This window comes from Gadus macrocephalus, chromosome 14, assembly GCF_031168955.1.
Source record: "Gadus macrocephalus chromosome 14, ASM3116895v1".
In the NCBI taxonomy this organism is placed as follows: domain Eukaryota; kingdom Metazoa; phylum Chordata; class Actinopteri; order Gadiformes; family Gadidae; genus Gadus; species Gadus macrocephalus.
The window spans coordinates 19,030,472-19,056,504 of NC_082395.1; the positions used below are offsets into that span (position 1 = coordinate 19,030,472).

A 26,033-nucleotide genomic window follows, 5' to 3' on the forward strand; every position below is an offset into this window, starting at 1 on the left:
ACTCTGTTCAGTCTATTCTTCACCGTTGAACAGCATCTCATGTCGGTTGTAGGCTACTACATCTACTTTTTGACAAACCATTATTAAACTTGCAATATCATTTCTTGAATTCATATTGAAATGTAAAATTGCAACCTTTGGGCGGAGCTGAATCATGCACCGTGCCGCAGTATTTTGAATGTTGCTAATTACTGTCTACAATGGAAATAATGTGAATACATTGTACAAGTTATATGCCGTTAAGCCTATTTTTTTTCATCTTTTTAACTGTATTTTGCATGTAGTGCATGTATAATAGAAACATTGATGGGCCATATAATACCTGCATGTCCTTTTCTTTTTTCTTTTTTTTCACAAAGCATTTCAAAAGTATAAAAATATAAAGAGGTCATGGAAGTCAACATCATGATCGACACACCAACATTCATACCACTGAAGTCATAACAATCATGTTGTAATTAATTAATTTGCACACACACACACACACACACACACACACACACACACACACACACACACACACACACACACACACATACACACACACACACTGAAACACATGGCGAGGTTTGGCCATCTGGTTGTGGGGTTGATAGTGGATTAACACTTTAAGAGGCTTAGATGTTGCACTACACTGAAACCCCACCCCACCACAATACCTTGGGGGAAGATCTCTGGAGTTAACAAGAAGAGACAAATACATATTTTGATCTCTGTGGGTTGTGTACACGGTAAGGTGGTAAGTAAGGGAGGAGTAAAATAAAGGGAGGTACGTGTTTGATTAAATTCAAGTGGGAGAAAAAAACAGCACAAACTTCACCAGGTTTTCTTACTTGAGCGGTATTTCAAAAAACAATATTTACAACATATTGTACCTGCTTCCGTCACACTACATAGAATATATACAATATATAGCTTAAGGCATGAGCACAGTTAACTTCTCACCAATATCTTTCCTCTTCCACTATTGAATTGCCTTAGCCTTCTTCTGTTTAGGGTCCCGGTCTTCTTCCTTGTTTGTCTCATTGCAACAGGTCTCACGGTTTAGTGGATGTTAATGAATGGAGCATGAGCAGCCTATGCAGACTGGGGCTGAACGTTGTTCCGTTCTCTTAAGAAGGTCTCTCAACACTAATACACAAGTTCAGCCATTGAGGTTCTTTCCTTTGGATTTTCACATTTGTCACATAAATGTTCACGCTGAACCCCTATTAAAGTTATAAAACATAATGTGCAGTCCCTTTTGTGTCAGTGTACTTTGTGTTTGCTTCACTATAGGCTGAACAATCAGATCTGTTTGTATCAGAGTTCTGTCCCTGCACTGAGAGTTAGCCACAGCACCCTTGTATCATTTTAATCTGAGCCAACGTTTTCCTTTTCAGTGTTTCTTTATTTTTTGGACTGCATTCATACAGCATTTTTTTTTAAAACAGTGGCCACACAAAGCGCACAATATTCCCTAAGTCATGTTAGTGTCAACGATGCAAGGCGACAGCCAGCTCGTCGGGAGCAGTTTGAGGTGAGGCGTCTTGCTCAGGGACACCCCGACACTCGGGGATCGAACTAACAACCTTCCCTTTACCAGCCAGCCCGCTCTACCTCCTGAGCCACATGCCGCCCCTTTGTTTCTGGTTTATTTCTTTCTGCTTCCAGGTGTCACGGAAAGGACAATTCACCAACCGAAAATTGCTCTCTCTAGTCATATGTTGGCGCCGGAATGGGTGGTTGAGAAGGTGTCCATGCGGCTGCGCTTCACCTTCTCAACAGGGGGTGGTGGACGAAGGCATTGGCAGTTGAAAACCTGGCGGCATGCCTTGCGGAAGTTTTCAGACAAGAAGGCGTAGAGTACGGGGTTGATGCAGGAGTTCCCGTAGGAGAGGCAGTGGGCCGCGATGCGGAAGACGAAGGAGGCGTCCGTCAGGGGGAAGGTGCCAAACTCCACCCACATTGTGATGACGTGGTAGGGCATCCAGCAGATGGTGAAGGCGGTGACCACCAGCAGTACAGTCTGGGCGGTCTGGCAGGAGGAGAAGGGGAGCAGAGGGGAAGGGTGGAGAAAAGGCTTTGGAAGATGATTTGTATTCATTGATTTGTTTGGTACGGTTTGGTTTGCCAGAATGATGATGAACAGTGCACATGTGCGGCGATACTGAGATATACAGCCAATCTGCCAACAAAACCTTGAAACATGGAGCAGTCCCTGTGATGACTTTAAGGCCTCCTTTTAAGCCTCCATTTTATAGGATAGGAACATTGAATATTATTCATTGTGTTGGTAGTGTTTTGCTTTGTAATTAATTGAGAAATGAATTGTCATAATCGGATATATTGTTCTGTTTGAAATTGCAACAGCATTTCCCATGTGAGTCACATGTTGAAAGGTTCTCATTAGCCTAGATCAGGGTATATTTATGTTGAACAAAAATCCTATGATACATTCTGACATACAAGCCCTGTTTATATGGACAGTTTACGTTGTTTTAGAATAAAATAACATGTTTCCTGCTAGTGCTAATGTTCCTCTTCGAGGAATCAATAGCCAGTTCCAACCCATTATATCCAGATACACTGACGTCAGGGGCCATAACAACCCAAAAAGCCAGACTCCCTTGATCAATAAACAGCCTGAACAATTTGTAAGACATCTTTTCAAACCATCGCCAGGTGGCCCTGTTGACCTCTGTCAAACCCGGCGAATTCCCGAAAGTCAACACACGCAATACTGAATCCCTTTGTTAAATAATAGTGCCTCTAAAATCATGCCGTACAATCTTTAGATATAATGATGTTCACACTCTACAATCATGCCAGACTATCTGTAGATAGTACCTTGGGTCCAAAGAAGCAAACCCATCCTTTAACAATTGTATGTGTTTGTTTTGCATCAGTCAGTGGAAACTTCTGAGATAATATTGTAAAACCTCTCCCATGGTTGATGTGAAGATCAGGATCAGTTGCAGAGCAGAGGCCAGTCGCTGTTTATTTAAAGAAAACGCTCAATACAAACTTCATCTAAACTTTGCAGGCTGCCCACGTGCCTACATGTGTCCCCACACTGAGGTGGAGCCGTCTACTCCCGTAGCCTTCTGTAGACTAGCCATAGAAGTGTTGCACGATGTTGCATTATAACTAACCACACTTCCTCTCTTTATTCATTCAAGCTAACTTTAAATATACTCAAAATGACAGGGGTAGGTAACTTGACCAACTCGTGAGGCTGTAAGAGTATTTCTAGACTGCAAGTTAATTTCACTTGACTAAAGCGTACATGCACATATACAATTTCAGACTTGAATAATAACCTTTGAGGCACCTTCATATAGTCGTTGAACTTTGCAATTAAATGTTTGTAAGTTAAAGACATGTGTATACATACCGAATGTATACAGAGAACCTATACTAACCATTATGAGTCGCCTTTACATTGAAATGTTTACATTCATATTCAGTGAATTATTTCTGCTGACGAAGCACATTAGCGCTACAAGAGACTGATGGAGGTCATTCTGTTTCCAGGAAACGTATTGTCTGATTAAGTATTCTGATTTTAAACAGCGGACATCTCTCTAAACACACACTGCCACGGCGAAAAATGATATTTAATGCAGAGAGGAAATATTCACTGTCCATCATATCTAAATATTTATTCTGGTTGCTTTGTTCCTCTTACAGCTGACAAAACTATAAATATTGCTCTGAATCTAAATGCATTAGAGCTATTTGCGCACTATAAACAGTGCATCACTTTAGTTAAAACCATATTATCAAACGATCATATTTTGATCAGGTAAAGGGGCTCTGTATAGTGTCAGACTTCACACAGGGTGGCCCTCCTGGTAACAGACACTATCCAGAAGCCTTGGTCAAACTGCAGTGGTTATTTGAAAGAGGACAGAAGTACAGATATGAAGTAAAAATAAAGGAGTCCATGGGATACAGGGCTAGTGCTATAAGTGCTTTAAAGGGTATTGGTTTGAAGTTTCCAACCTGTGTCTGAATATAATAGTCAGATATTTATTGTGGACACACACACAGGTTTAAAGATAACAGGTTTAAAGATAAGCTATCTCAGATACATGGAAATAATGGTTTCTTTGGTAGAAGAAGAACACCTCTGGCTTAAAAAGAACGAAGACCCTGGGCACAGCCTTTGGGTTCTCAGGTGCTGGTGATACCACTGGCTTTTTGATGCCTTCTCAAACAACGTTGGAAGTCTATGGCGACAAAGTTCTTCCGAGTATTTGTATCATTTGCGAGGATAGGGTATATCACTAACATCGTTGACACTAACATATCAATGTCTCAATTCACAATCTTGTCGGTTCATGTGTCCTCTTTTGACCGTTGTAAACTCAGTTTGCATCAAGCAAAGACCGCTGGCAATTCCTAATCTTTTCCTGTCACTCCCATAATTATGTCACGCCAAGGATTTGTTGTTGACGTGGAAGAACTCGCTCCTAAATATATCCCTTATTTCGGCCTTAGGACATAAAAGGAATGGCAGAACCAATTCACATTTAAGTGTTAAAACTTGGTAACTTATGATCTATAAGTTCAAGTTAATATTATTTAATAGCCTATATATAAATAAATCATACAAACAAAATGTCTGCAGTTTTTAGGAATCTGCTTAAATTGCTTTGTGAGACTATAATAACAACGTGGGTCTTTACTGTCTGTTTTGTTTGACATGGATTAATTAGTCAAAATTGTGGAGTATGTGTTGTTGATGAACTCACCAGGCCCCAGTCAGACTGATTAGAATCTGGGGCTGGGCCAGGCTGCACACCTGTGGTGCAAAGAGTAATCCTATCTTGCTTGAAAAAATATCATCAATCATCTGTTCGATTTGACGGTTGGAAATTGCTTCCATCGCAATGGTCTGTTATTCAGAAATAAACGGACCGCTGAACGCCATTGATGATCATCAAAGCTGTGTAATAAATCAAACTAATGCACTGCATAAATACATTCAGAGTTTAAGGCTATTCATAATAATGACTCATGGCAAAATACTTCTTGGAAACAGCTAAATTTGATAAATCAGAGTTCCAGAACATTCAACGTCAGGAAGAGTTCTACTGTCATCATTTCAAACCGAGATAATCCCACTAACTGTCACGGTGGGGTGCTGGTGGGGCAGCTCGAACAAAGAGGGATAGATCCTAATGCAGCCTGGGAAAGTAACAAAAGTAGTTTTTAACAATGAAACTAAATATTTCTGTTCCGTGAACAGGCAGAAAAAAACACAAAACCAACGAGAGAACAAAAGAAGTGAACAAGTATACATGATATAAGAATATGTGATGAGTGAATGAGTTGCAGGTGCGAAGATTAACAAGGACGCACAGGTGAGGGGAATTTATTGATCTGACAAGTCATGGTCATCTGGTGGACAGGGGGAGAAGAAACACTAAACAATCAAAATGGACAAAGTCAGATAATGACACCAACTTTACATCTACATTCTGGGAAGGAAGATTTGTTCAACTTCCAATATCTTTAGACTGACAAATAAATATTCTTTCACTTTAAGCATTCATACTACATGCTTACAAGAAACGTATTATCCTAGCAGCACATCATGGATTTAAGTTCCCTGGGGCTAAACTCTTCCAACATGAAAGAACATATATAATAATCATGCATCTCTAGGGAAGTTTATAGGATCTATAAGGATTAAACATTGTAGTTCAATAGAAAAATCATATATAAAATAAAATAAAATAAAATAGATTATTCTCCAGAATAAACACAGCATATGAGATTCAGTACTAAGAAATGAATACTAAAGTAGGTGCATCAAAGTCAGTTATCCACAGTGTACTAAGCTGTATAGCTGATGGATGGAAGATGCTTGGGGAAAAAGTGAAGAAGTAGTTCAAACCCACGTCAAACTTGTGATACTCCTTAAGTACCTCTCATGTGTAGGAGTATTATGATGAGAAATGCAAATGATTGATTGTAATTCGCCACACAGCGTGGGGTTATATAATGAGTGTATTTGAAGCCTAACCCTCACCCTCTTTCGGGAGCAGACATCAAGTTCCCCCTCTAATTTCAAGTGCTGCAAGCCATCTGCTTACCATCTGGTTCAGGGATGTGTGTTGTAAAACTAATCATGGTAAGGCATGAATACATTTCATCCTTCTAAATATTGTTGTGAAGGGACACTAAGATAATGTTATTTGTTCATTCACTGTGAAGTTCTCACATTTTACCCTCTTCAAAATGTCCCTGATGTATAAGGTTTAACGCTCATCCAGTTAAATCTGACAACACATGATATGAGAATGGTTACAATCTTTACTTATGACTTATTTTGTTTGTTCCTAATCATTGATTTGACAATGTTTTAAATAAAATCTGCTGAGGCTAGCCATAAATACATTTATCTTGTTTACACAGAAAGAAAAAAGGAAATGTCTTCCCTCAAAATGTTGATTTACAGGGGACGAATAAATAGGTTACCAAATGACTTGTTGAGCCGTAAATCTTGTTTACTTTGAGAAACAGACATATATAGTTCGGGCTTGTAATACATATCCCCACCTATCCAGAAAGCAAACTATCCCCTCGACATTAGTGACTAATTGTCTCCATTAAGGTTTGTGCACCAGAAGACAGAGAATCAAAGCGGTCTCTCACACTCACAGCTTGACTGTTTTGGTTACACATTAAGGTCTCATTATTTCCCTGCCTGGTTACCCCTCCATTCCACTCTCTTCAACCCAAGCCCTACCTATTATCCGCAAAAAGGTAACTCTGTTGCCAGTGGTTACCGTTCTGGCAGTCTATTAAAGCTATCAGGGCTTAGGGAACAGAGGCAGAGGAGAATTGTCTGCAGCCTTATCTGTGTGTAGTAGGGACCATGCAAACCAGATTAGTCCACAATCAGAAACCTAAGTGCTGTCTTTTTGACCACACATTTGTCTTCATTTGGTAAATACTAGAACACAGTGTCTAATTAAACACACTAAATGATTTTGAGAGGCAACAAGGCCTGTTTTGGACAAACGCTTGATTCACTTCAATTGAGTTTTGACGTTAATGTGCTTTACAGTTGACTACACTATTTCCATTATATACTTAAATTCCACTGATTGGACCAGTGCCATTGAATACATTAGTGTCAGTTCAATGAAGTTCCTGTGTTGCTGAGACAACTGAGATATTAACAAAGGTTATTCGTTCTGCGCTGCAGAATGTACAATGGTATAGATCCCAATCTGTATTAAATCTTCAAATTGCTACTTCAATTCAGACAATGTCCACTACATTTCGAATGCACTCTGGATAATCTGCTGTCTCACACTACCTAAAGAAAAAAGAATGAGAGAAATGAGTCACTTACCTTTCTTTTTGAACGTTGAGACTTTTTTGACATATTCTTAAGCTTCTTATGTAGATGAAACAATACCTTAAGGGAAAATAATAAAAAAAAAACATTAACAAGAGACGGAAACTCACAAGATAAGATATAAATCGAATTACACCAGATGGAAAAACCGGCATTATTGGTACGTATACAGTTTAGAGCAGTAAACCTTTTTTATTCTGTTTATATTATTGAAGGGATGGAGAGTAAGCCAAAATAGATAGTGGGTTTCAAATAGCAAATTTTTCAAGATGATGAATCATTAAATAAAATCAACACAATAATAATGATGAATGAATGACCCAAAAAAGATATCATTGTAGTCAATAAATTACCAAAGTTGTAACATTGGCACTGCTTTGTTGGGCACGCACGCACGCACGCACGCACGCACGCACACACACACACACACACACACACACACACACACACACACACACACACACACACACACACACACACACACACACACTCACTCACACAGAAGCAGGGTTCCGTCATATAACAAACATAGCAGTACATAACACATCAAGTTTGGGAGAGTCAATAATAAATGATCCCAGAGCCTTGGGACAGCTTTATGCTTCGTGGTTAAGTCAACAGGCATGGTATATGATGAGAGGTTATGTATGTCCCTCTATTAGATACTATCTGTGTTGTTTGTACTTGAATTGTGTAAGTTAACTTAAATAATTATTATCTTATTTGGCATAAGAAAAGAGTTGAATTTAACAAGGACATTATCTCAGGTGAATTATGTAACATGAGAGTTTTGATTGGGCGAAGGTTATTTCACAAAAAAACGACATGATTTTCTAAATTGCATTTTTTTAATTGCTTAACTGGTGCTTTACTATTTACCAGAGCAACACATCCTTTTGTCTAAAACTGCTAAAACAAATGATTGAATCAAGATTTGTTGAGCGGCTGCTTATCCTGGACATTTGCATTGTCTCCCATCTGTGCCAGTGCTAAAACGTGCAAGAGTTACAACTACGAGTGCTTTGATGGTGCCCACTCAAGAATGACAGTGCACAGACTTTAGAAACTAATCCAAAGTATGATTTTGACCCTACGGTGTCACACCAAAACAGCTTATGTATTCATTTTTAGAATTGTATATGCACGTGGGGTGCTGAAGCATTTCTTTGATTTACTATAAAAAGGTATCCATGCTTTAGTTGCTCCTTATTTGGTTAACTTAGTTGAGAATACTTTTTTTTTTACGTAAATCTGACTGACATCCGTTTAATCTCAAACTGTGCCTTGCACTTGGAAGATGTATCTATGTCGAGTCACATAGGATTATCAGGCCTGACAAGTGTAGAAAATATTATGCCGGCTCAGACCAGAACGGGTTCTTATCATATTCACTACATATCAAAACATGGCTCAGTAGTTTAGCTGAGCAGCGAGGAGGTTTGTATGTTTGAGTGAGATGTGTTCCATTCTTTCCCCTTCAATTACCTCAAAAGTGCTTTTCGTTTGAGTGGTCACGAAAGGAAAGCTCAACTTCATATAATTAGGCTCCCGTAGGAGATAAAGTAGGGTATGATAATAATGCCAAAAATGACGACCTTAGACAACCTTCTAAACCTAAAGGGGAAGGTCCAACAGGCAACAATTGGGATTTTTGTTAGTGCCGATTTTTAAGAGATGATTTACAACGCATGCAATTGGTGTGTGAGATTCCTGGGCTGTTGAACCAGTACCGTAATGGCTAGAAAAGAAGCCCCAGCCCCTAATCCAGTTAAACTACGGCTCCGTCAAACGTCCCCGGACCGCTGCCGCATATTAGTAACCACTGCATACGTTTCATAGTTCCCTGATTTCACATTTGCCGTGATTTAGACGAATCGTTTAGATATTAGTTCATTGGCAGTCGTTGTGAAGCTGGATAGTCCAACTCTAGGCGTTTGCTAAACTTTTACTGAATGCCCATTTGGGCTACGAATAGACGTCTATTAGACAATTTAGCCTGCTGGAAATCGGCCATAAAAACGTGTGAAAAGCACAACCAGAGAAAAAGATAGAAAGTCAGAAACAGCATTCTTTTTAATCTATTTACAAACAAGGGAGTGCCAGTCAAGAGTCTCAAAGGGCGCTTTTAGAAGAAATGTAGCATGGATTACAAGGATAATGTTCAAATGGGTCTTTCGCTCCAAACATGTCGCATTAGGGGCTAAACTTCGATTCAAGGGGAAAGAGTTGGCTCCTGTTATTCATGCACAATTTAAAAGATCAAGATAGGATGGTTCCCAAGTAGCTTAGTTAACACTAGTTAATCAATGGTTTAGCAACGTTGCTTATATTCCGTGCGTAAGTAAGGGGTCCGAAGAGCATTACGCACGGATTTATGACAAGCCCATTTGCCCTTCGGTCGTTTATGGCATTTGTGAATATTCCTCTACTGCTTATTAATGTCAAATATTAGCTTTGTTTGCGGGCAAGACAGCCCCTAAAGGCCAAGCTAAATTTCCGTCCTTACCTTTGTATAGCAGCATATGATCAGCCCCAAAGGCAGCAGATAACCAAACGCAAAAATAGTGACTTTATATGTTTGTTTTGATGCACCGATCCACTTCTCCCAACAAAACGTGCTGTTAGGGGCGTTGGGGTGGTTGGTCAAGATCTGGTGCTGTGCCACTGGGATGGCGAAGATGAAGGACAATCCCCAAATGAGACCAACTCCGATCAGGGCATTTCTCCGGTTGCGAATGCACGGAGCCTTTTTGGAGTGCACCACGGCGATGTATCTGTCCACCGACATGGCCACAAGTGTAAAAATGCTCACCAGCATACTAACCATGACAAAATAGTGTCCAAATGTGCATAGGAACGCTCCGAATATCCACTCAGGCAGAGAGTAAATAGTTGCGTGAAACGGGACGCAAAGAAGCAGAAAGGACAGGTCTGCTATGCTGAGGTTCAGGATGAAGATGTTGGTGGTGCTCCCAGAGCGCTTTCCGGACTTATTCTTGCCGATGACAAACATAACCAAGCTGTTCCCAACAACACCAAGCACAAATATAACTCCGAAGATCACAGGAACTGCTACAGCCTCTGGACCTCCCGGGTCCTCCTCGGCACCGAGACCCGTCCTGTTGAAGCCCAATATGTCGGTCCAAACCTCCGTCCGATTGTCCGGCAGCAGCATGTCGACCCCACGACCACCAACTTGGCGTCTCGGGCTGGTGGTGCCCTGGAGGCGCGCCTCACTCCTGGAGAGTATGGAGATCTCGCTATAGGGACTCATTCGACGAAGGTCGTCTCTCCGCAGACTTGGTTGAGTTTAGGTTTCGTTTCCAGAGTCTTATCTGAAATGATGACCTATTTTATTGCAGCTGCAGAATACTCTAATGTTATTTATGATCTTGCCCATTGATCATTGCTAGGCTTAGGCTACTGTGAACAATTAAACGAAAGAAAAAAACGGTTGTAGCCTACCATCACTATTCGCCGTTTTACTAAGTTAATAGGCTAGGCTATTATTGCATACAACTTCATGTCGTCTATAGCAGGCACTCTGTCCTCTCTCTGAGCCAAACTGGACCGAGTCCGCGACTTCATATACAACTTGCAGTGTCTACAATTAAGTTGCACCTAGCGGATCGGCCTTTACAGATATTTAATATAATATTCATAACTATGCATTAATAAGTGTATAATCCAATTAGACAACATGAGATACCAGATGCAATGCAACACTCAAAATACTCAAAATGCAAAATAAAATACTGCTTTTCATTTACAGCGTTGCTGGGAGGCCAGCATATTGCAAATTTAAAAAAAAGGCTCCTTGATACCTCTTTACTTGGTTGGCCTTGCTTTAACTCAAAATACAACAGTGCATGTTCAAAGTACAACGGTTCAACTCTATCTGTACAAAAAGACAAATACTGTTACCGGTTTACTTAGCCAGCCTCCTTGCTAACAACTACCATCTAGGTTGTTAGCCATAAAACAAGTCTGCAAACGTATACTGGCTTCAAAGCAGATCTGTGGCAGGTCACACTATTGTCACCATGTGAATGCCCTCTCTGAAGGGGCAATAGCGGCTGGGATACAACACTGGAGGGTGGCCCCCTCCATGTCCTGTGTCAGGCCTGTGTCGCCTTCTGGCTGGAGCCGCAACAGTGCAATGGAGAAGATGGAGCCCAGGTGTGAGTTATGGCTGACGTAATCTTCCCCAGACAGTGTGTCTATGTAGGCTACTTGATCGGAGGGCCGTGGTGGGTCTTGCTCAATGGTTCCAAAGCATCCATCTCCTGCCTTGTTGGTGCCGGGCGCTGGCTTTTCCTATCAGATTTAAGGACCTGAAGAATGGCTTTCTCTTGTTCATCACCCACTTGAACCTCCTCTGTCGAGCCCGCCATCTGGTTGGCTTTTCATTGATGAGGTAATGTGGAGGTAGGTTAAGTCCAGCCTGGGATTGGACAGTTCTCTCTTTCTTTTCCATGCGTTGGACGAATTTCTTACATATGCCAATTGCATGTTCAACAATGGGCTCGTTGACGCGTCTCTCTCTGAAAAAAAAGATTTATATTTTTACACTCATACAGTCATATCTAAAAGGACACATATAGATACCAGCACATTCATTAAACTATAAAATAAAAACGTAATACAACTCAAAATTTAAACAACAGTCAAATTGATGTCAACAGGAGTAGTTGCTCAATATCTGGCTTTTTTTAACCATGGGAAAAAAAGTCTGAAGCTCAGCTGGAAGCGTATTCCAATATCTATGGAATGTGTTGACCTCTGTATTATGAAAACTAACAGAAGGCTTTCACAATAAACATTTAACTAAGTGCAGCTGCTAACTACATAACTACTGTTTTGAATGCCATAGAAATAAAATAATTCATGATCCATGTGTGTGAAGCCTAAATGTAAGAAATTATTTGCTTGACTTACACGCCTAATCTTATATTGAAATCTCAAACTGGTTGTATAACCAAATCAAAAATATATGCAAAAATGTAATGTTAACCTAGTGTTAACGTAATCGCTTATTCAAGGGTGTTAGTGACAACACAACAAGATAACATAAATATATGAACCTGCCAGCAGGGACTCATCTGAGCTACAGCCCCATCTGCCACTGATTATGCTGGGGAACAGAGGGTTTGTGACCAAATTAATTTATCATTGCTTTGTGGGTGGCCGACGATCAGTGACAGACAGCTGGGGCTGGGACTTCATGGTTGACAGAATTCTTTTTTCAAGAAATATGATCTGGGGAAAGAGTGTTCTTTAATAAATACAAATACTATTATATTATTATAAAGGACAGTTTGTTTGGGTATTTCATTGTTAATATGTAACCTGTGATTATTAAAAGTTCAATATGTAAGATAACACTCCATCTCCGTACACTCTCCAAACCCCGCCAAAACCTGCAAAACCCTGTAGGTTGATGTATATCTATTTGACAGAAGGGGGCTCATCCAAGAACATTTGCTTTACTTTTGTGCATGCTTTCAACTCGATTGAGTGGGCAAGTCTGATTCACCAAGCGCTCGTAAGTACAGGATATAGTCCTCAATGGTGCACAACATCGTGAATCCCACCGGTTACCATTAACTTAACCCTAACCCTAACCCTAACCCAACCCTTACCTGTCCCCTTCCGCTCTGCACTCCCTAGGATTCTCCACCATGTACAAGTGGTGCATTTCCTGCACCTGCCAAATTCCAAGATGGATCGCCTGAACCAATAAAGGAACTGATTATTTTATTGTAAAGAAATTAGTTAAGAGCTTTCCAAAATATGAAATTGGAAATACAGGACAGTAAACGCAAAATAGATATTCTAACAGCGCATTTTACTTACGCCATTAGCTGATGAACGACTAAGCCATTCTTAACAAATTACACTCAAATAATATATCATTGAAGTAATTATGCCTAAATGCATTGGCCATGCGTGGAAAGGCCACACACTTCACAAACTGCCCATCACTGCAATTCTAAAGACTGCTTTAGTGGACCTCCGAGAGCGGGTCGGGATGCAAGGTAAGAGATGTGGTTAAGAGATAGAGAGAAAACCTTGAAGTCAACATCAGAATTTGGAGTTGGCGTCTGAGTGACGCAAATGAAGCCTTGCAGTAGACCAGCAGAGAGAGGGCTCAAACTAAACTTAAGCATGGTTTAGTCATGTAATCACTTTAACTTAAGTGTTCCGCCAGGAAGAGCCTGATCATCTATTTCAGGATACAGATTCCACACGGTCAGCAAACACCAGCTGATCTTTGACCTTATCCCAAGATTTGTAGCAGTCTCAGTGGGTAATAATACTGACTAATAGGGAGGAGAAAAGCTGAATAGTTATACTGGGGGAGGAATGGAATGAGAAGGAGCACTGTCTTGGACAGGTTTGGCTGAGGTTAGGGTTAGGGTTAGTGAGTGGTGTGCCTTCATCCAGATGTAGATGTCTTGAGAGGCTTGGCTTGCCAAAATCTCCACAGAGGGTCTTTTAAAACAAAGCGAAGGGATCTACTTTAACCAGGGAAATATTTCTACAAGCTTCAGCCTCCAGATACGAAAGTTGTTCCTTTCCTTTCATTTCAAGACTGCAAATACTATTCAACATGTAAATGTACAAATAATCTGCCAAGCATGGCTCTCAGGGCCTGCATAGCGGACTTTTCATTGCAATCTTTTTCTAAGTTGATGAAACGGGTAAAGGAAGGTGTCTGGTTCAAAACCAGGTTGTTTGGGTTGTAGATCAACCAAACAAAAATCAGACAACAGGCTAGGGAAATTGGTAAATCGTACATGCGAGGCATCACAAAGCCTTGAAATACAACCCATTACTATGGAAGCATATATGTAGCAAATTCTAATGGCAATACAATTTACAATTTGCAATTCAATAAGTCATTAATTATGCAATGGACAATTCATTATGCAATTTGTAAAAGTTTCTTTTCTATGCATGGCATTGTGCCAGATTTGACTGGGTTGACGTATATAACAACAACATGACAATGGCAGAGAAGACGGTCGCGGAGCTGCTGCGGGAGGCCGCTGCAGCTCTCGTCTAGAGGAGCAGCGGGATGCAGGGTCCGAAACAGCGACCAACATGCCTGCACCGGATCGCACCGGAGAAGGGCGCGCTGCGCGCAAACCGGTGTTTCAGTTCAACTGTTCACACTACATGCGTCCGTCGACGGATGTGGGCTTTTTGACGCATCCATGTGTTTTTCTGGGTTGTATTACAAAAGCGATTTCATTGGACAGTGTCCTTGCGTATATTTGCATAACGCAGCCTGATTGGCCGACTGCCTGAAAAGTTGAACATTTCAAAACCTTTTTACTAAGGCCACGGAGCCGACAGAATGGACAGACCAACAATGCATTTCGAGAGCGCCCCATGCAAAGTCAATGAGATCCGTCGACGGACGGAGGTAGTGTGAACAAACCCTGTGACACCCCTTGCCCACTGCATCCGTCCGTTTACGGATCTCATTGACTTTGCATGGAGCGATCCCGAAATGCATTGTGGGTCCGTCCGTTCCCTCGGCTCGGTCTATGCGTTGAGAACATTTTTACATTTTAGGCTGCGACGGATCCGTCAGCCAATCAGATCATGGCTCCGTCGGCAAATACCACTCCCCCATCCGTCAGACACGCCTTCCGTCGTCCGTTGACGGACAGATGCAGTGGCCAACAGGTCACGCAGCTTGCCCACGAGAGACGCCAAGATCGTTTATTGGCCCGTGGCATGTGCCACCACGACCACTGACATACCATGGCATATGCCGTTCAGGAACGGTAAATGCTGTCCCCAACAATGGTATCTGACACCATCACGCCCCGCCTCCTCCCTATAATTTCACGACAAGTATTGCAGTAAATGTAAAACTATATGTATTTGGTCTATACCTGTTGCCCACTGCATCCGTCCGTCAACGGGCGACGGAAGGCGTGTCTGACGGCGGGGGAGTGGTGTTTAACGACGGAGCCACGATCTGATTGGATGACGGTTCCGTCGCAGCCCGAAATTAACATTTTCTCAAAAGAGACGGAGCCGACGGAACGGACGGACCCACAATGCATTTCCATTCCATTGTGCCGTTGAGCCACAGACACGTCATTATCTGCAGGAGGCCTACTAAAAACCACAACTAGTCTTCCTAAGAGCAGGAGGCAACCAGATCAACTTGTGACCCGGCTGTGCATGTTATAATAGACCATGGTATTTGTCTCGTTTACAAAAAGAAGAGGCCAGTACACCAGCTATTCAAAACCTAATGTTGTATTTCCCTCCACTGCCTACAACCCAGCCATCAATTATGTTATTCGCTCTTTCGCTATCATTTCGGTCGCCTGATGTAGTCTCTTGCTCTGGATCGTCTCTTAGCAAAGCAGCGAGCTTGAGAATCAATGTGACGCAAGGCAGTATCATACTAAGAAATAACGTTTATTCAGATCAACAAAGCATACAGATCGTCGAAGGGATGATAACGCCCCTGACTAGTTATTTCAGTAAAGTAGCCTATACGAACAGAAAAGGGGCACACGCGGTTTGCGCGCCCTTCTCCGGTGCGATTCGGTGCAGGCATGGTGGTCGCTGTTTCGGACCCTGCATCCCGCTGCTCCTCTAGAGCTGCAGAGGCCTCCCTCCGTGACCATCTTTTCTGCCATTGTCACGCTATTAATATATACGTCAACCCAGTCAAATCTGGCACAATGCTAGGCATAGAAAATAAAGTGCCAAATGCTAGGTCTTGGACGATCAGCTGGTCTGACGAGGAAGTGACGCTTTGCATACGATTTTGCAAAAACGTTTTGCAAAAGATTTTGCAATGCGTTTTGCGGATTGAAATGTAATTTGAATTTCGCAACACACGGAGTGTGGCGAAGTGCATTGCATCACGGGGACGCTATAGCTTTTCAATTTGAATAAAGGAACTCAAAAAATGTGACAAAATGTTATTCTATTTTTATTGTTATAGCATTTGCAATTTGACCTATTGAATTGCAAATTGCAAATTGCATTGCCATTTGAATTTTGCTACATATATGCTTCCATACATTACATCTTTGTGTTACCTTTATTATGCAGGGAAAGGATATTTTACGATGTTTTCCTACCTTAAAATGTCCCAAAATTATTTTTTAATCCAGGAAAACTACTATCAATTCCCTGCATAAAAAAGGTATCACAAAATATGTCATGGGTTTTTATGACGAAATGTTTCGGCATGCCTTTAAACCATAGATTAAGTAAATTATGGGATTGGATTAAGCCTTCGAAGTTGAGTTTTTTTTCTTTATGAAGGGTGGCAGTTGCTCAGGAGTTAGTGGTAGCAGTTGTTTGGCAAATAGAATATTGCTGGTTCATTCCCCGGCTCACCCTAGCCAAGAGTAGATGTGTCCCTGAGCAAGACACCTCACGCAAACTGCACCCGGCGATGAGCTGGCTGATGAGTCGCCAAAGTGCATAAAAGTGCTGTACATAAGCAGTCCATTTACCGGTACATTTCTTAAAGAAAACTGAAGAGTGTGCAGGGTAAGCTACAGCATACTTTCCTCAAAGAGTAGCTAGAAGAAGTCACCATAAATCTTCATTAGGAATTAAAATCATTCTTTAATTAGTGGTAGTGAAAAGTGCGCTGAATAGCTGAATTGGATAGATGGTTGAGTGAAATTTTGGTTCAGTGGAATGCATTCAGACAAAAGTAGTAATGAGTTGGGATGCATGCCAGAATCCGCACAGAGATTTCCTCAGCATTTATAAGCAAGGTGATCTACTTCAGTCAGTGATAAACTTTCTACCAGCTTGAACGTTTAGATCAGAAAGTTTTTTTTAGCCTTTCTATTTTTTAAAGAGCGCGCTCTCTTGGTGAGAGACGGTAAAACAGCATGGACAATTCAACGTGTCAATGTGTAAATTAATCCACAAGAGATGACTGTTTTGTTTTACCATCAAGTACATTTTATTAAAATTTGCCATCCAACCAGGTAAAGTGAGGTGTCCTTAGTTGGCAGCCAGGATCTGGTCCACCCAGCTGCGGAGCTCGGTGACACGGGCGTAGACAGCGGGGGTGGAGGTAGAGCAGCGGCTGCTTCCCCAGGAGACGATACCGACCAGGGTCCACACGTTGTCCTTCTGGCAGACCAGAGGGCCACCGGAGTCACCCTGAGAGAACAACCACACCAGATTAGAGTGTTGAGACGCATGCTTCATCAAAGTAACTGACATGTTGAGCTCAATGCCGGGCCAATGAAAGGGGAAGTGTTGCAGGGTGTATTCAGATTGTCTCACCATGCAGGAGGTAGCGCCAGCAGCACCGGCACAGATCATGACATCAGAGATCATGTTGCTGCCCCAGCTACGCTTGCACTGCTCGTTGGACATCAGGGGAAGAGCGGCCTGCTGAAGCTTGTTGGGGGTGCCGGGGGCTGATAGCACAAGAGAGAGATACAGTTAGAGTTGTGATCACTTAATAATGTCATGAAAAACACTTCGATTTTTCGGGGATGTTTCTATCAGCCGGGCGATCAAGTTAACATTCTTTATATGCGCAAACATTTGCAGTTCTTTGCGTTCATTTACTTTTATTGATATGCAATATATACATTTTATCAAGAACTGTACAGTTATTTGAATTGCCCAGCAGCATCTGCTCATGGCAACTGAATGGTGGAGGGTCTTACCGTTGTAGCGGGTCAGACCCCAGCCGCTGGTCACACACTTCATGCCAGGGGCGAAGACATCGCTGCTCTCACCCAGACACACAGGGGAGACGGTGGTTCCCAAGACAGCGGGGGAAGCCAGCTTGATGAGGGAGATGTCGTTGTTGATGGTTCTGGAGTTCCATTCAGGATGGGTGAAGACCTACAGAGGTGGAAGGGGGTACATTTATTAAGTCAATTATATGGTTATGATCATCTTACTTTCAAAAATATATAAAAAGGTGTTGTTCAGTAGTTGGTTTAAGGTTAGGTAATTAGATACCTTAGAGGGCTTCAGGATCTGGACCTTCTCGCTGGTAATGGCACTGCTCTTGTCATGCTCTCCAACAATCACACGGTGGTAGGTCCTGAAGACAAACAGAAGGAGGCATTATGGATCCTGCAGTCCAAACGTCAAGTTTTCTTTTCAATTGCACAACTAAACCTTGAGGAATGAGGACTTCTTAAAATGCTAATTTAATTTGAGTCCAAATGGAAATGTACTCACCTGACATTGCAGTGAGCAGCGGTGACAACCCAGTTCTCATTGATCAGGGAACCTCCGCAGAAATGGAATCCGTTGGATTGCTGGGTTCAAAAAGGAGAGACCACGGTTGTTAAATCAAGTGGCCAGAACATGGCATGCAGAAGTTACATTTACATATATATTTAGGCCATTTGTCAGACGCTTCTCTCCAAAGTGACTTGCAATTGTTCATACACACATTCACAGAGTCAGCCATGGGAGGCAACAGGTAGCTCGTCGAGATGCAGTTAGGGTGTAGTTTCGTGTCTTGCTCAGGGACACCTCGACAATCAGCTAGGAGGAGCCGGAGATTGAACTGGCAGCCCAATAACATTAAAGGTATCTACGGCTCACCTGCAGAGACACCTGCCAGGGCCAGGAGTGGGGGACGGCCTCCTCACCGTTGACGATGCGGGCGTAGCCAGTCACCTGGGGCTGGATGGCTGGGGAGCCGCAGCCTGAACAGCAAGCAACACACAGGAGTTAAGAGAGGAGCAATATCCAAGTGACCCATTTCAAACCCAACAGAGTACTGCGTCTGTTGGAGACGTTTTTTCTAGTTTTTGTGTAAAACTTCTATAACTATGCAGGGCACCGTCAAACTGTATCAGGTCAGTTAATACTTCAGGCAGCAGGGACTTGCTTGCTTACCGTAAGCGGCGCTGATGAAAGCGAAGCAGGAAACAGTCCACAGGAAGGCCATTGTGACGATGTGAGGATAGATCAGGACTCAGACACGTATTTATCCATAGGACTTGGTTCTGCGTCCACCAATCAGAAGCTAGCTTACCTATACATCCCCGCTTTCGCTCATGGAAAGTACATCATCCGGCTTCAGCTGGTTATCAGGTTTAGATAGACTCTAACTTCCCAGAGCTATGTTAGACAAGCTGATAAGACAGTAACGGTTGGAACTTCATGATTGACTAGCTGGAAAATTGTTTGAAATATAATGGATTATATTGTTCATGGCTCAAGGCTCTTATCCAAACCCTTGTAACTTTGAATTTTATTTTCCATGCAATAAAAACTTTGACCATGTTCCTCCTGCAAAATTACAAAATAAGTCATTACAATTAACTTTTTTACCTAACCCTCCCTTGCAGTGCCGTTTCTACCTTCTTGGGGGCCCTATGCAAGACGTTTTTTGGAGGGCCCTATTTTGGGACTATCCACCACCGTCTGAAGCTGCCAGTTGACAGATTAATTGGTCTTAAGGCATCAGATTCGAGAAGGCTGATTGGCTAAATTGATGTTGCTATGTGCATATCTTGGGTACGCAATTGGCTGTGCTGCTGCAGTGACTGGTCAATGTTTCTATCGCCCCATATTAGATATTTCTGGATGAATAGAATTGTTTATTTTCCCCCAAAATATAATGATTTATATCTTAAATTGTACACGTTATTCAGTATTCAAACACACAAATACTAAAAATAAGTAATGATTGTTTACTTAAAAAAGTATTTATTTTAAAAAGAAGAACACTTTCAACCAGGGAGGGCTTCACCGTAGGAGTCTCAATCGGCCCGAAGCTTCTAGCATCCATTCAAAAATACAAATGATGAAAACAAATATCAAACAAACAATATATCCTAATAAGTTGTAGTTAATGTGTAATATTGAGGTTGATTTGCTCAAAAAACAGAACTGCCCTAGATTAGGCAGTCTAAATAAAATGTATCGATTTTTGTAGTTAATATTAATTTGTATACATTTCTTTCATAATGTACAGAGGATTTCACTCACCTGATTTGGCAACCAAGAGAGACCAGTCAATTAAATGAATAAATACATTAGTAAATTAATAAATAAATAAAAACGCTTTAATGGCACCGTTTTGGGGCCTCCAGTTTATTTCAGGGGCCCTATCCTACCATGTAGGACGCATATTGCAAAAAAGGAGGGGGTCAGGGGGGGGGAATAGGTAGCTGGGTTAATAGTGTTATTGATACTCAACAGAAATTCATACTCCTAATTACAGCGATCTGATGCAGAGCACTAAAGACTTGATCATCAGTACGAGTCTGTCTGTGTATCTATGTATGGCTGCATAGGAGATAATCACACCTATATAGAGCCATCCTATCTTCAATATTTCTACACAATTAGGAGAATTACTAACTTGACTGTATTGAAATATCTTCTGGATTACTGTTTTGTTTAAACAGAAGAAAGGGGGGTTGGGGTAAAGGGCATATGACGCCATTGACATGCAACCTCACCACATGTAACGGATCGTTACCTTGATTACAACTACAGATTCCTCTGTGTTTGAATATTGTTGAATACGATTGGGATAATGTAATTACACAACTCAACAAAATATTAAACAAAACATAGTTTTGGGATATTTTGATGCAGAAATGTTTCATCATACCTTCAAGCAATATCTAAAGTAAATTTTGGGATTGGATTTAGCCTTTGAATTGCAGGTTTTTTTCTTTAAGAAGGGCGGCATTGGCTCAGGACTTAGTGGTAGCAGTTTTTTGGCAACTAGAAGACTGCTGGTTCAATCCCCGGCCCATCCTAGCCAAGAGTAGATGTGTCCCTGAGCAAGACACCGCACGAAAACTGCTCCCGATGAGCTGGCTGATGAGTTGCCAGTGTACAGAAAAGCGCTGTACATAAGCTGTCCATTTCATAGTTTCTTAAGGACAACTGGAGAGTGGGCAGGCTACAGTATACATTCCTCAAAGAGTAGCTAGAAGGAGTCACCATAAATTGTCAGTAGAAATTACAACCTTTTTAATTAGTGGTAGTTAAAACCATCACATAGTACCGATAAACATGTAATGCGCTGAATAGCTGAACTGGATAGATGGTTGAGTGAAAGCTCTGTTCCGTGGTATGCCGTCATACATAAGTAGTAATGAGTTGGGATGCATGCTAGAATTCGCACAGAAATTTCCTCATCATTTAAAAGCAATGTGATCCACTTGAGTCAGTGATATATTTTCTACCAGCTTGAACCTTGAGATCAGGAAGTTGTTTCTATACTTTCTATTTGTAAAAGATCAACTTCTCTTGGTGAGAGACACCATGGACAATTCAACGTGTCAATGTGCAAATGAATCCACGAGAGATGATTGTTATTGTTTTCAAGTACATTCAAGTACATTTTATTAAAATTTGCCATCCCACCAGGAAAAGTGAGGTGTCTGGAAAGGACTGGAAGGTTGGCGTGTGAATCCTTAGTTGGCAGCCAGGATCTGGTCCACCCAGCCTCGGAGCTCAGTGACACGGGCGTAGACAGCGGGGGTGGAGGTAGAGCAGCGGCTGCTTCCCCAGGAGACGATACCGACCAGGGTCCACACGTTGCCCTTCTGGCAGACCAGAGGGCCACCGGAGTCACCCTGAGAGAACAACCACACCAGATTAGAGTGTTGAGACGCATGCTTCATCAAAGTAACTGACATGTTGAGCTCAATGCCGGGCCAATGAAAGGGGAAGTGTTGCAGGGTGTATTCAGATTGTCTCACCATGCAGGAGGTAGCGCCAGCAGCTCCGGCACAGATCATGACATCAGAGATCATGTTGCTGCCCCAGCTACGCTTGCACTGCTCGTTGGACATCAGGGGAAGAGCGGCCTGCTGAAGCTTGTTGGGGGTGCCGGGGGCTGATATCACAAGATAGAGATACAGAGTTAGAGTTGTGATCATTTAATACTGTCATGAAAAACACTTCGATTTTTCGGGGATGTTTCTATCAGCCGGGCGATCAAGTTAACATTCTTTATATGTGCAAACATTTGCAGTTCTTTGCGTTCATTTACTTTTATTGATATGCAATATATACATTTTATCACGACCTGTACAGTTATTTGAATTGCCCAGCAGCATCTGCTCATGGCAACTGAATGGTGGAGGGTCTTACCGTTGTAGCGGGTCAGACCCCAGCCGCTGGTCACACACTTCATGCCAGGGGCGAAGACATCGCTGCTCTCACCCAGACACACAGGGGAGACGGTGGTTCCCAAGACAGCGGGGGAAGCCAGCTTGATGAGGGAGATGTCGTTGTTGATGGTTCTGGAGTTCCATTCAGGATGGGTGAAGACCTACAGAGGTGGAAGGGGGTACATTTATTGAGTCAATTATATGGTTATGATCATCTTACTTTCAAAAATATATAAAAAGGTGTTGTTCAGTAGTTGGTTTAAGGTTAGGTAATTAGATACCTTAGAGGGCTTCAGGATCTGGACCTTCTCGCTGGTAATGGCACTGCTCTTGTCATGCTCTCCAACAATCACACGGTGGTAGGTCCTGAAGACAAACAGAAGGAGGCATTATGGATCCTGCAGTCCAAACGTCAAGTTTTCTTTTAAATTGCACAACTAAACCTTGAGGAATGAGGATTTCTTAAAATGCTAATTAAATTTGAGTCCAAATGGAAATGTACTCACCTGACATTGCAGTGAGCAGCGGTGACAACCCAGTTCTCATTGATCAGGGAACCTCCGCAGAAATGGAATCCATTGGATTGCTGGGTTCAAAAAGGAGAGACCACGGTTGTTAAATCAAGTGGCCAGAACATGGCATGTAGAAGTTACATTTACATATATATTTAGGCCATTTGTCAGACGCTTCTCTCCAAAGTGACTTGCAATTGTTCATACACACATTCACAGAGTCAGCCATGCGAGGCAACAGGTAGCTCGTCGAGAGCATTTAGGGTGTAGTTTCGTGTCTTGCTCAGGGACACCTCGACAATCAGCTTTGAGGAGCCGGAGATTGAACTGGCAGCCCAATAACATCAAAGGTATCTACGGCTCACCTGCAGAGACACCTGCCAGGGCCAGGAGTGGGGGACGGCCTCCTCACCGTTGACGATGCGGGCGTAGCCAGTCACCTGGGGCTGGATGGCTGGGGAGCCGCAGCCTGAACAGCACGCAACACACAGGAGTTAAGCGAGGAGCACTATCCAAGTGACCCATTTCAAACCCAACAGAGTACTGCGTCTGTTGGAGACTTTTTTTCTAGTTTTTGTGTAAAACTTCTATAACTATGCAGGGCACCGTCAAACTGTATCAGGTCAGTTAATACTTCAGGCAGCAGGGACTTGCTTGCTTACCGTAAGCGGCGCTGATGAAAGCGAAGCAGGAAACAGTCCACAGGAAGGCCATTGTGACGATGTGAGGATAGATCAGGACTCAGACACGTATTTATCCATAGGACTTGGTTCTGCGTCCACCAATCAGAAGCTAGCTTACCTATACATCCCCGCTTTCGTTCATGGAAAGTACATCATCCGGCTTCAGCTGGTTATCAGGTTTAGATAGACTCTAACTTCCCAGAGCTATGTTAGACAAGCTGATAAGACAGTAACGGTTGGAACTTCATGATTGACTAGCTGGAAAATTGTTTGAAATATAATGGATTATATTGTTCATGGCTCAAGGCTCTTATCCAAACCCTTGTAACTTTGAATTTTATTTTCCATGCAATAAAAACTTTGACCATGTTCCTCCTGCAAAATTACAAAATAAGTCATTACAATTAACTTTTTTACCTAACCCTCCCTTGCAGTGCCGTTTCTACCTTCTTGGGGGCCCTATGCAAGACGTTTTTTGGAGGGCCCTATTTTGGGACTATCCACCACCGTCTGAAGCTGCCAGTTGACAGATTAATTGGTCTTAAGGCATCAGATTTGAGAAGGCTGATTGGCTAAATTGATGTTGCTATGTGCATATCTTGGGTACGCAATTGGCTGTGCTGCTGCAGTGACTGGTCAATGTTTCTATCGCCCCATATTAGATATTTCTGGATGAATAGAATTGTTTATTTTCCCCCAAAATATAATGATATATATATTAAATTTTACACGTTATTCAGTATTCAAACACACAAATACTAAAAATAAGTAATGATTGTTTACTTAAAAAAATATTTATTTTAAAAAGAAGAACACTTTCAACCAGGGAGGGCTTCACCGTAGGAGTCTCAATCGGCCCGAAGCTTCTAGCATCCATTCAAAAATACAAATGATGAAAACAAATATCAAACAAACAATATATCCTAATAAGTTGTAGTTAATGTGTAATATTGAGGTTGATTTGCTCAAAAAACAGAACTGCCCTAGATTAGGCAGTCTAAATAAAATGTATCTATTTTTGTAGTTAATATTAATTTGTATACATTTCTTTCATAATGTACAGAGGATTTCACTCACCTGATTTGGCAACCAAGAGAGACCAGTCAATTAAATGAATAAATACATTAGTAAATTAATAAATAAATAAAAACGCTTTAATGGCACCGTTTTGGGGCCTCCAGTTTATTTCAGGGGCCCTATCCTACCATGTAGGACGCATATTGCAAAAAAGGAGGGGGTCAGGGGGGGGGAATAGGTAGCTGGGTTAATAGTGTTATTGATACTCAACAGAAATTCATACTCCTAATTACAGCGATCTGATGCAGAGCACTAAAGACTTGATCATCAGTACGAGTCTGTCTGTGTATCTATGTATGGCTGCATAGGAGATAATCACACCTATATAGAGCCATCCTATCTTCAATATTTCTACACAATTAGGAGAATTACTAACTTGACTGTATTGAAATATCTTCTGGATTACTGTTTTGTTTAAACAGAAGAAAGGGGGGTTGGGGTAAAGGGCATATGACGCCATTGACATGCAACCTCACCACATGTAACGGATCGTTACCTTGATTACAACTACAGATTCCTCTGTGTTTGAATATTGTTGAATACGATTGGGATAATGTAATTACACAACTCAACAAAATATTAAACAAAACATAGTTTTGGGATATTTTGATGCAGAAATGTTTCATCATACCTTCAAGCAATATCTAAAGTAAATTTTGGGATTGGATTTAGCCTTTGAATTGCAGGTTTTTTTCTTTAAGAAGGGCGGCATTGGCTCAGGACTTAGTGGTAGCAGTTTTTTGGCAACTAGAAGACTGCTGGTTCAATCCCCGGCCCATCCTAGCCAAGAGTAGATGTGTCCCTGAGCAAGACACCGCACGAAAACTGCTCCCCGATGAGCTGGCTGATGAGTTGCCAGTGTACAGAAAAGCGCTGTACATAAGCTGTCCATTTCATACTTTCTTAAGGACAACTGGAGAGTGGGCAGGCTACAGTATACTTTCCTCAAAGAGTAGCTAGAAGGAGTCACCATAAATTGTCAGTAGAAATTACAATCTTTTTAATTAGTGGTAGTTAAAACCATCACATAGTACCGATAAACATGTAATGCGCTGAATAGCTGAACTGGATAGATGGTTGAGTGAAAGCTCGGTTCCGTGGTATGCCTTCATACAGAAGTAGTAATGAGTTGGGATGCATGCTAGAATTCGCACAGAGATTTCCTCATCATTTAAAAGCAATGTGATCCACTTGAGTCAGTGATATATTTTCTACCAGCTTGAACCTTGAGATCAGGAAGTTGTTTCTATACTTTCTATGTGTAAAAGATCAA

The 26,033-nt window shown here is 41.8% G+C and overlaps 3 protein-coding genes across 3 annotated transcripts; all 3 read right to left on the minus strand.

Annotated features, from left to right (window-relative positions):
- Positions 1-476: 476 nt before the first annotated feature.
- On the minus strand, positions 477-11,769 carry galr1b (galanin receptor 1b). The gene is made up of 4 exons (XM_060071570.1): positions 11,185-11,769; positions 9,867-10,695; positions 7,355-7,420; positions 477-2,017 (listed from the first exon to the last, which is right to left on the minus strand). The coding sequence occupies exons 2-4, from the start codon at positions 10,632-10,634 to the stop codon at positions 1,700-1,702; spliced, it is 1,152 nt and encodes a 383-aa protein (XP_059927553.1). The 5' UTR covers positions 10,635-10,695; positions 11,185-11,769; the 3' UTR covers positions 477-1,699.
- Positions 11,770-17,368: 5,599 nt separating this feature from the next.
- On the minus strand, positions 17,369-19,398 carry LOC132472145 (chymotrypsin B-like). Its single transcript, XM_060071617.1, has 7 exons — positions 19,244-19,398; positions 18,947-19,050; positions 18,575-18,654; positions 18,350-18,434; positions 18,049-18,229; positions 17,657-17,793; positions 17,369-17,530 (listed from the first exon to the last, which is right to left on the minus strand). The coding sequence occupies exons 1-7, from the start codon at positions 19,293-19,295 to the stop codon at positions 17,369-17,371; spliced, it is 801 nt and encodes a 266-aa protein (XP_059927600.1). The 5' UTR covers positions 19,296-19,398.
- A 2,283-nt stretch (positions 19,399-21,681) lies between these two features.
- On the minus strand, positions 21,682-23,801 carry LOC132472131 (chymotrypsin B-like). Its single transcript, XM_060071597.1, has 7 exons — positions 23,663-23,801; positions 23,366-23,469; positions 22,995-23,074; positions 22,770-22,854; positions 22,469-22,649; positions 22,075-22,211; positions 21,682-21,948 (listed from the first exon to the last, which is right to left on the minus strand). Exons 1-7 carry the CDS (start codon positions 23,712-23,714, stop codon positions 21,787-21,789), a joined length of 801 nt encoding a protein of 266 aa, XP_059927580.1. The 5' UTR covers positions 23,715-23,801; the 3' UTR covers positions 21,682-21,786.
- Positions 23,802-26,033: the final 2,232 nt, after the last annotated feature.

What these genes read in the sequence shown, in the direction of transcription:
- LOC132472145 (XM_060071617.1), bottom strand. Translation starts at nt 19,295, where the DNA reads ATGGCCTTCCTGTGGACTGTTTCCTGCTTCGCTTTCATCAGCGCCGCT. An exon ending in AGATCCTGAAGCCCTCTAAG is followed by an intron (nt 18,230 to 18,349) that starts GTATCTAATTAC and finishes CCACCTCTGTAG; the next exon opens with GTCTTCACCCATCCTGAATG. An exon ending in GGGTCTGACCCGCTACAACG is followed by an intron (nt 17,794 to 18,048) that starts GTAAGACCCTCC and finishes TTGTGCTATCAG; the next exon opens with CCCCCGGCACCCCCAACAAG.
- LOC132472131 (XM_060071597.1), bottom strand. Translation starts at nt 23,714, where the DNA reads ATGGCCTTCCTGTGGACTGTTTCCTGCTTCGCTTTCATCAGCGCCGCT. An exon ending in GCTGCTCACTGCAATGTCAG is followed by an intron (nt 22,855 to 22,994) that starts GTGAGTACATTT and finishes GTTTGTCTTCAG; the next exon opens with GACCTACCACCGTGTGATTG. An exon ending in GGGTCTGACCCGCTACAACG is followed by an intron (nt 22,212 to 22,468) that starts GTAAGACCCTCC and finishes TTGTGATATCAG; the next exon opens with CCCCCGGCACCCCCAACAAG.
- galr1b (XM_060071570.1), bottom strand. Translation starts at nt 10,634, where the DNA reads ATGAGTCCCTATAGCGAGATCTCCATACTCTCCAGGAGTGAGGCGCGC. An exon ending in TCATATGCTGCTATACAAAG is followed by an intron (nt 7,421 to 9,866) that starts GTAAGGACGGAA and finishes TTTTCCCTTAAG; the next exon opens with GTATTGTTTCATCTACATAA. An exon ending in CTCAACGTTCAAAAAGAAAG is followed by an intron (nt 2,018 to 7,354) that starts GTAAGTGACTCA and finishes TCCTCCTGCCAG; the next exon opens with ACCGCCCAGACTGTACTGCT.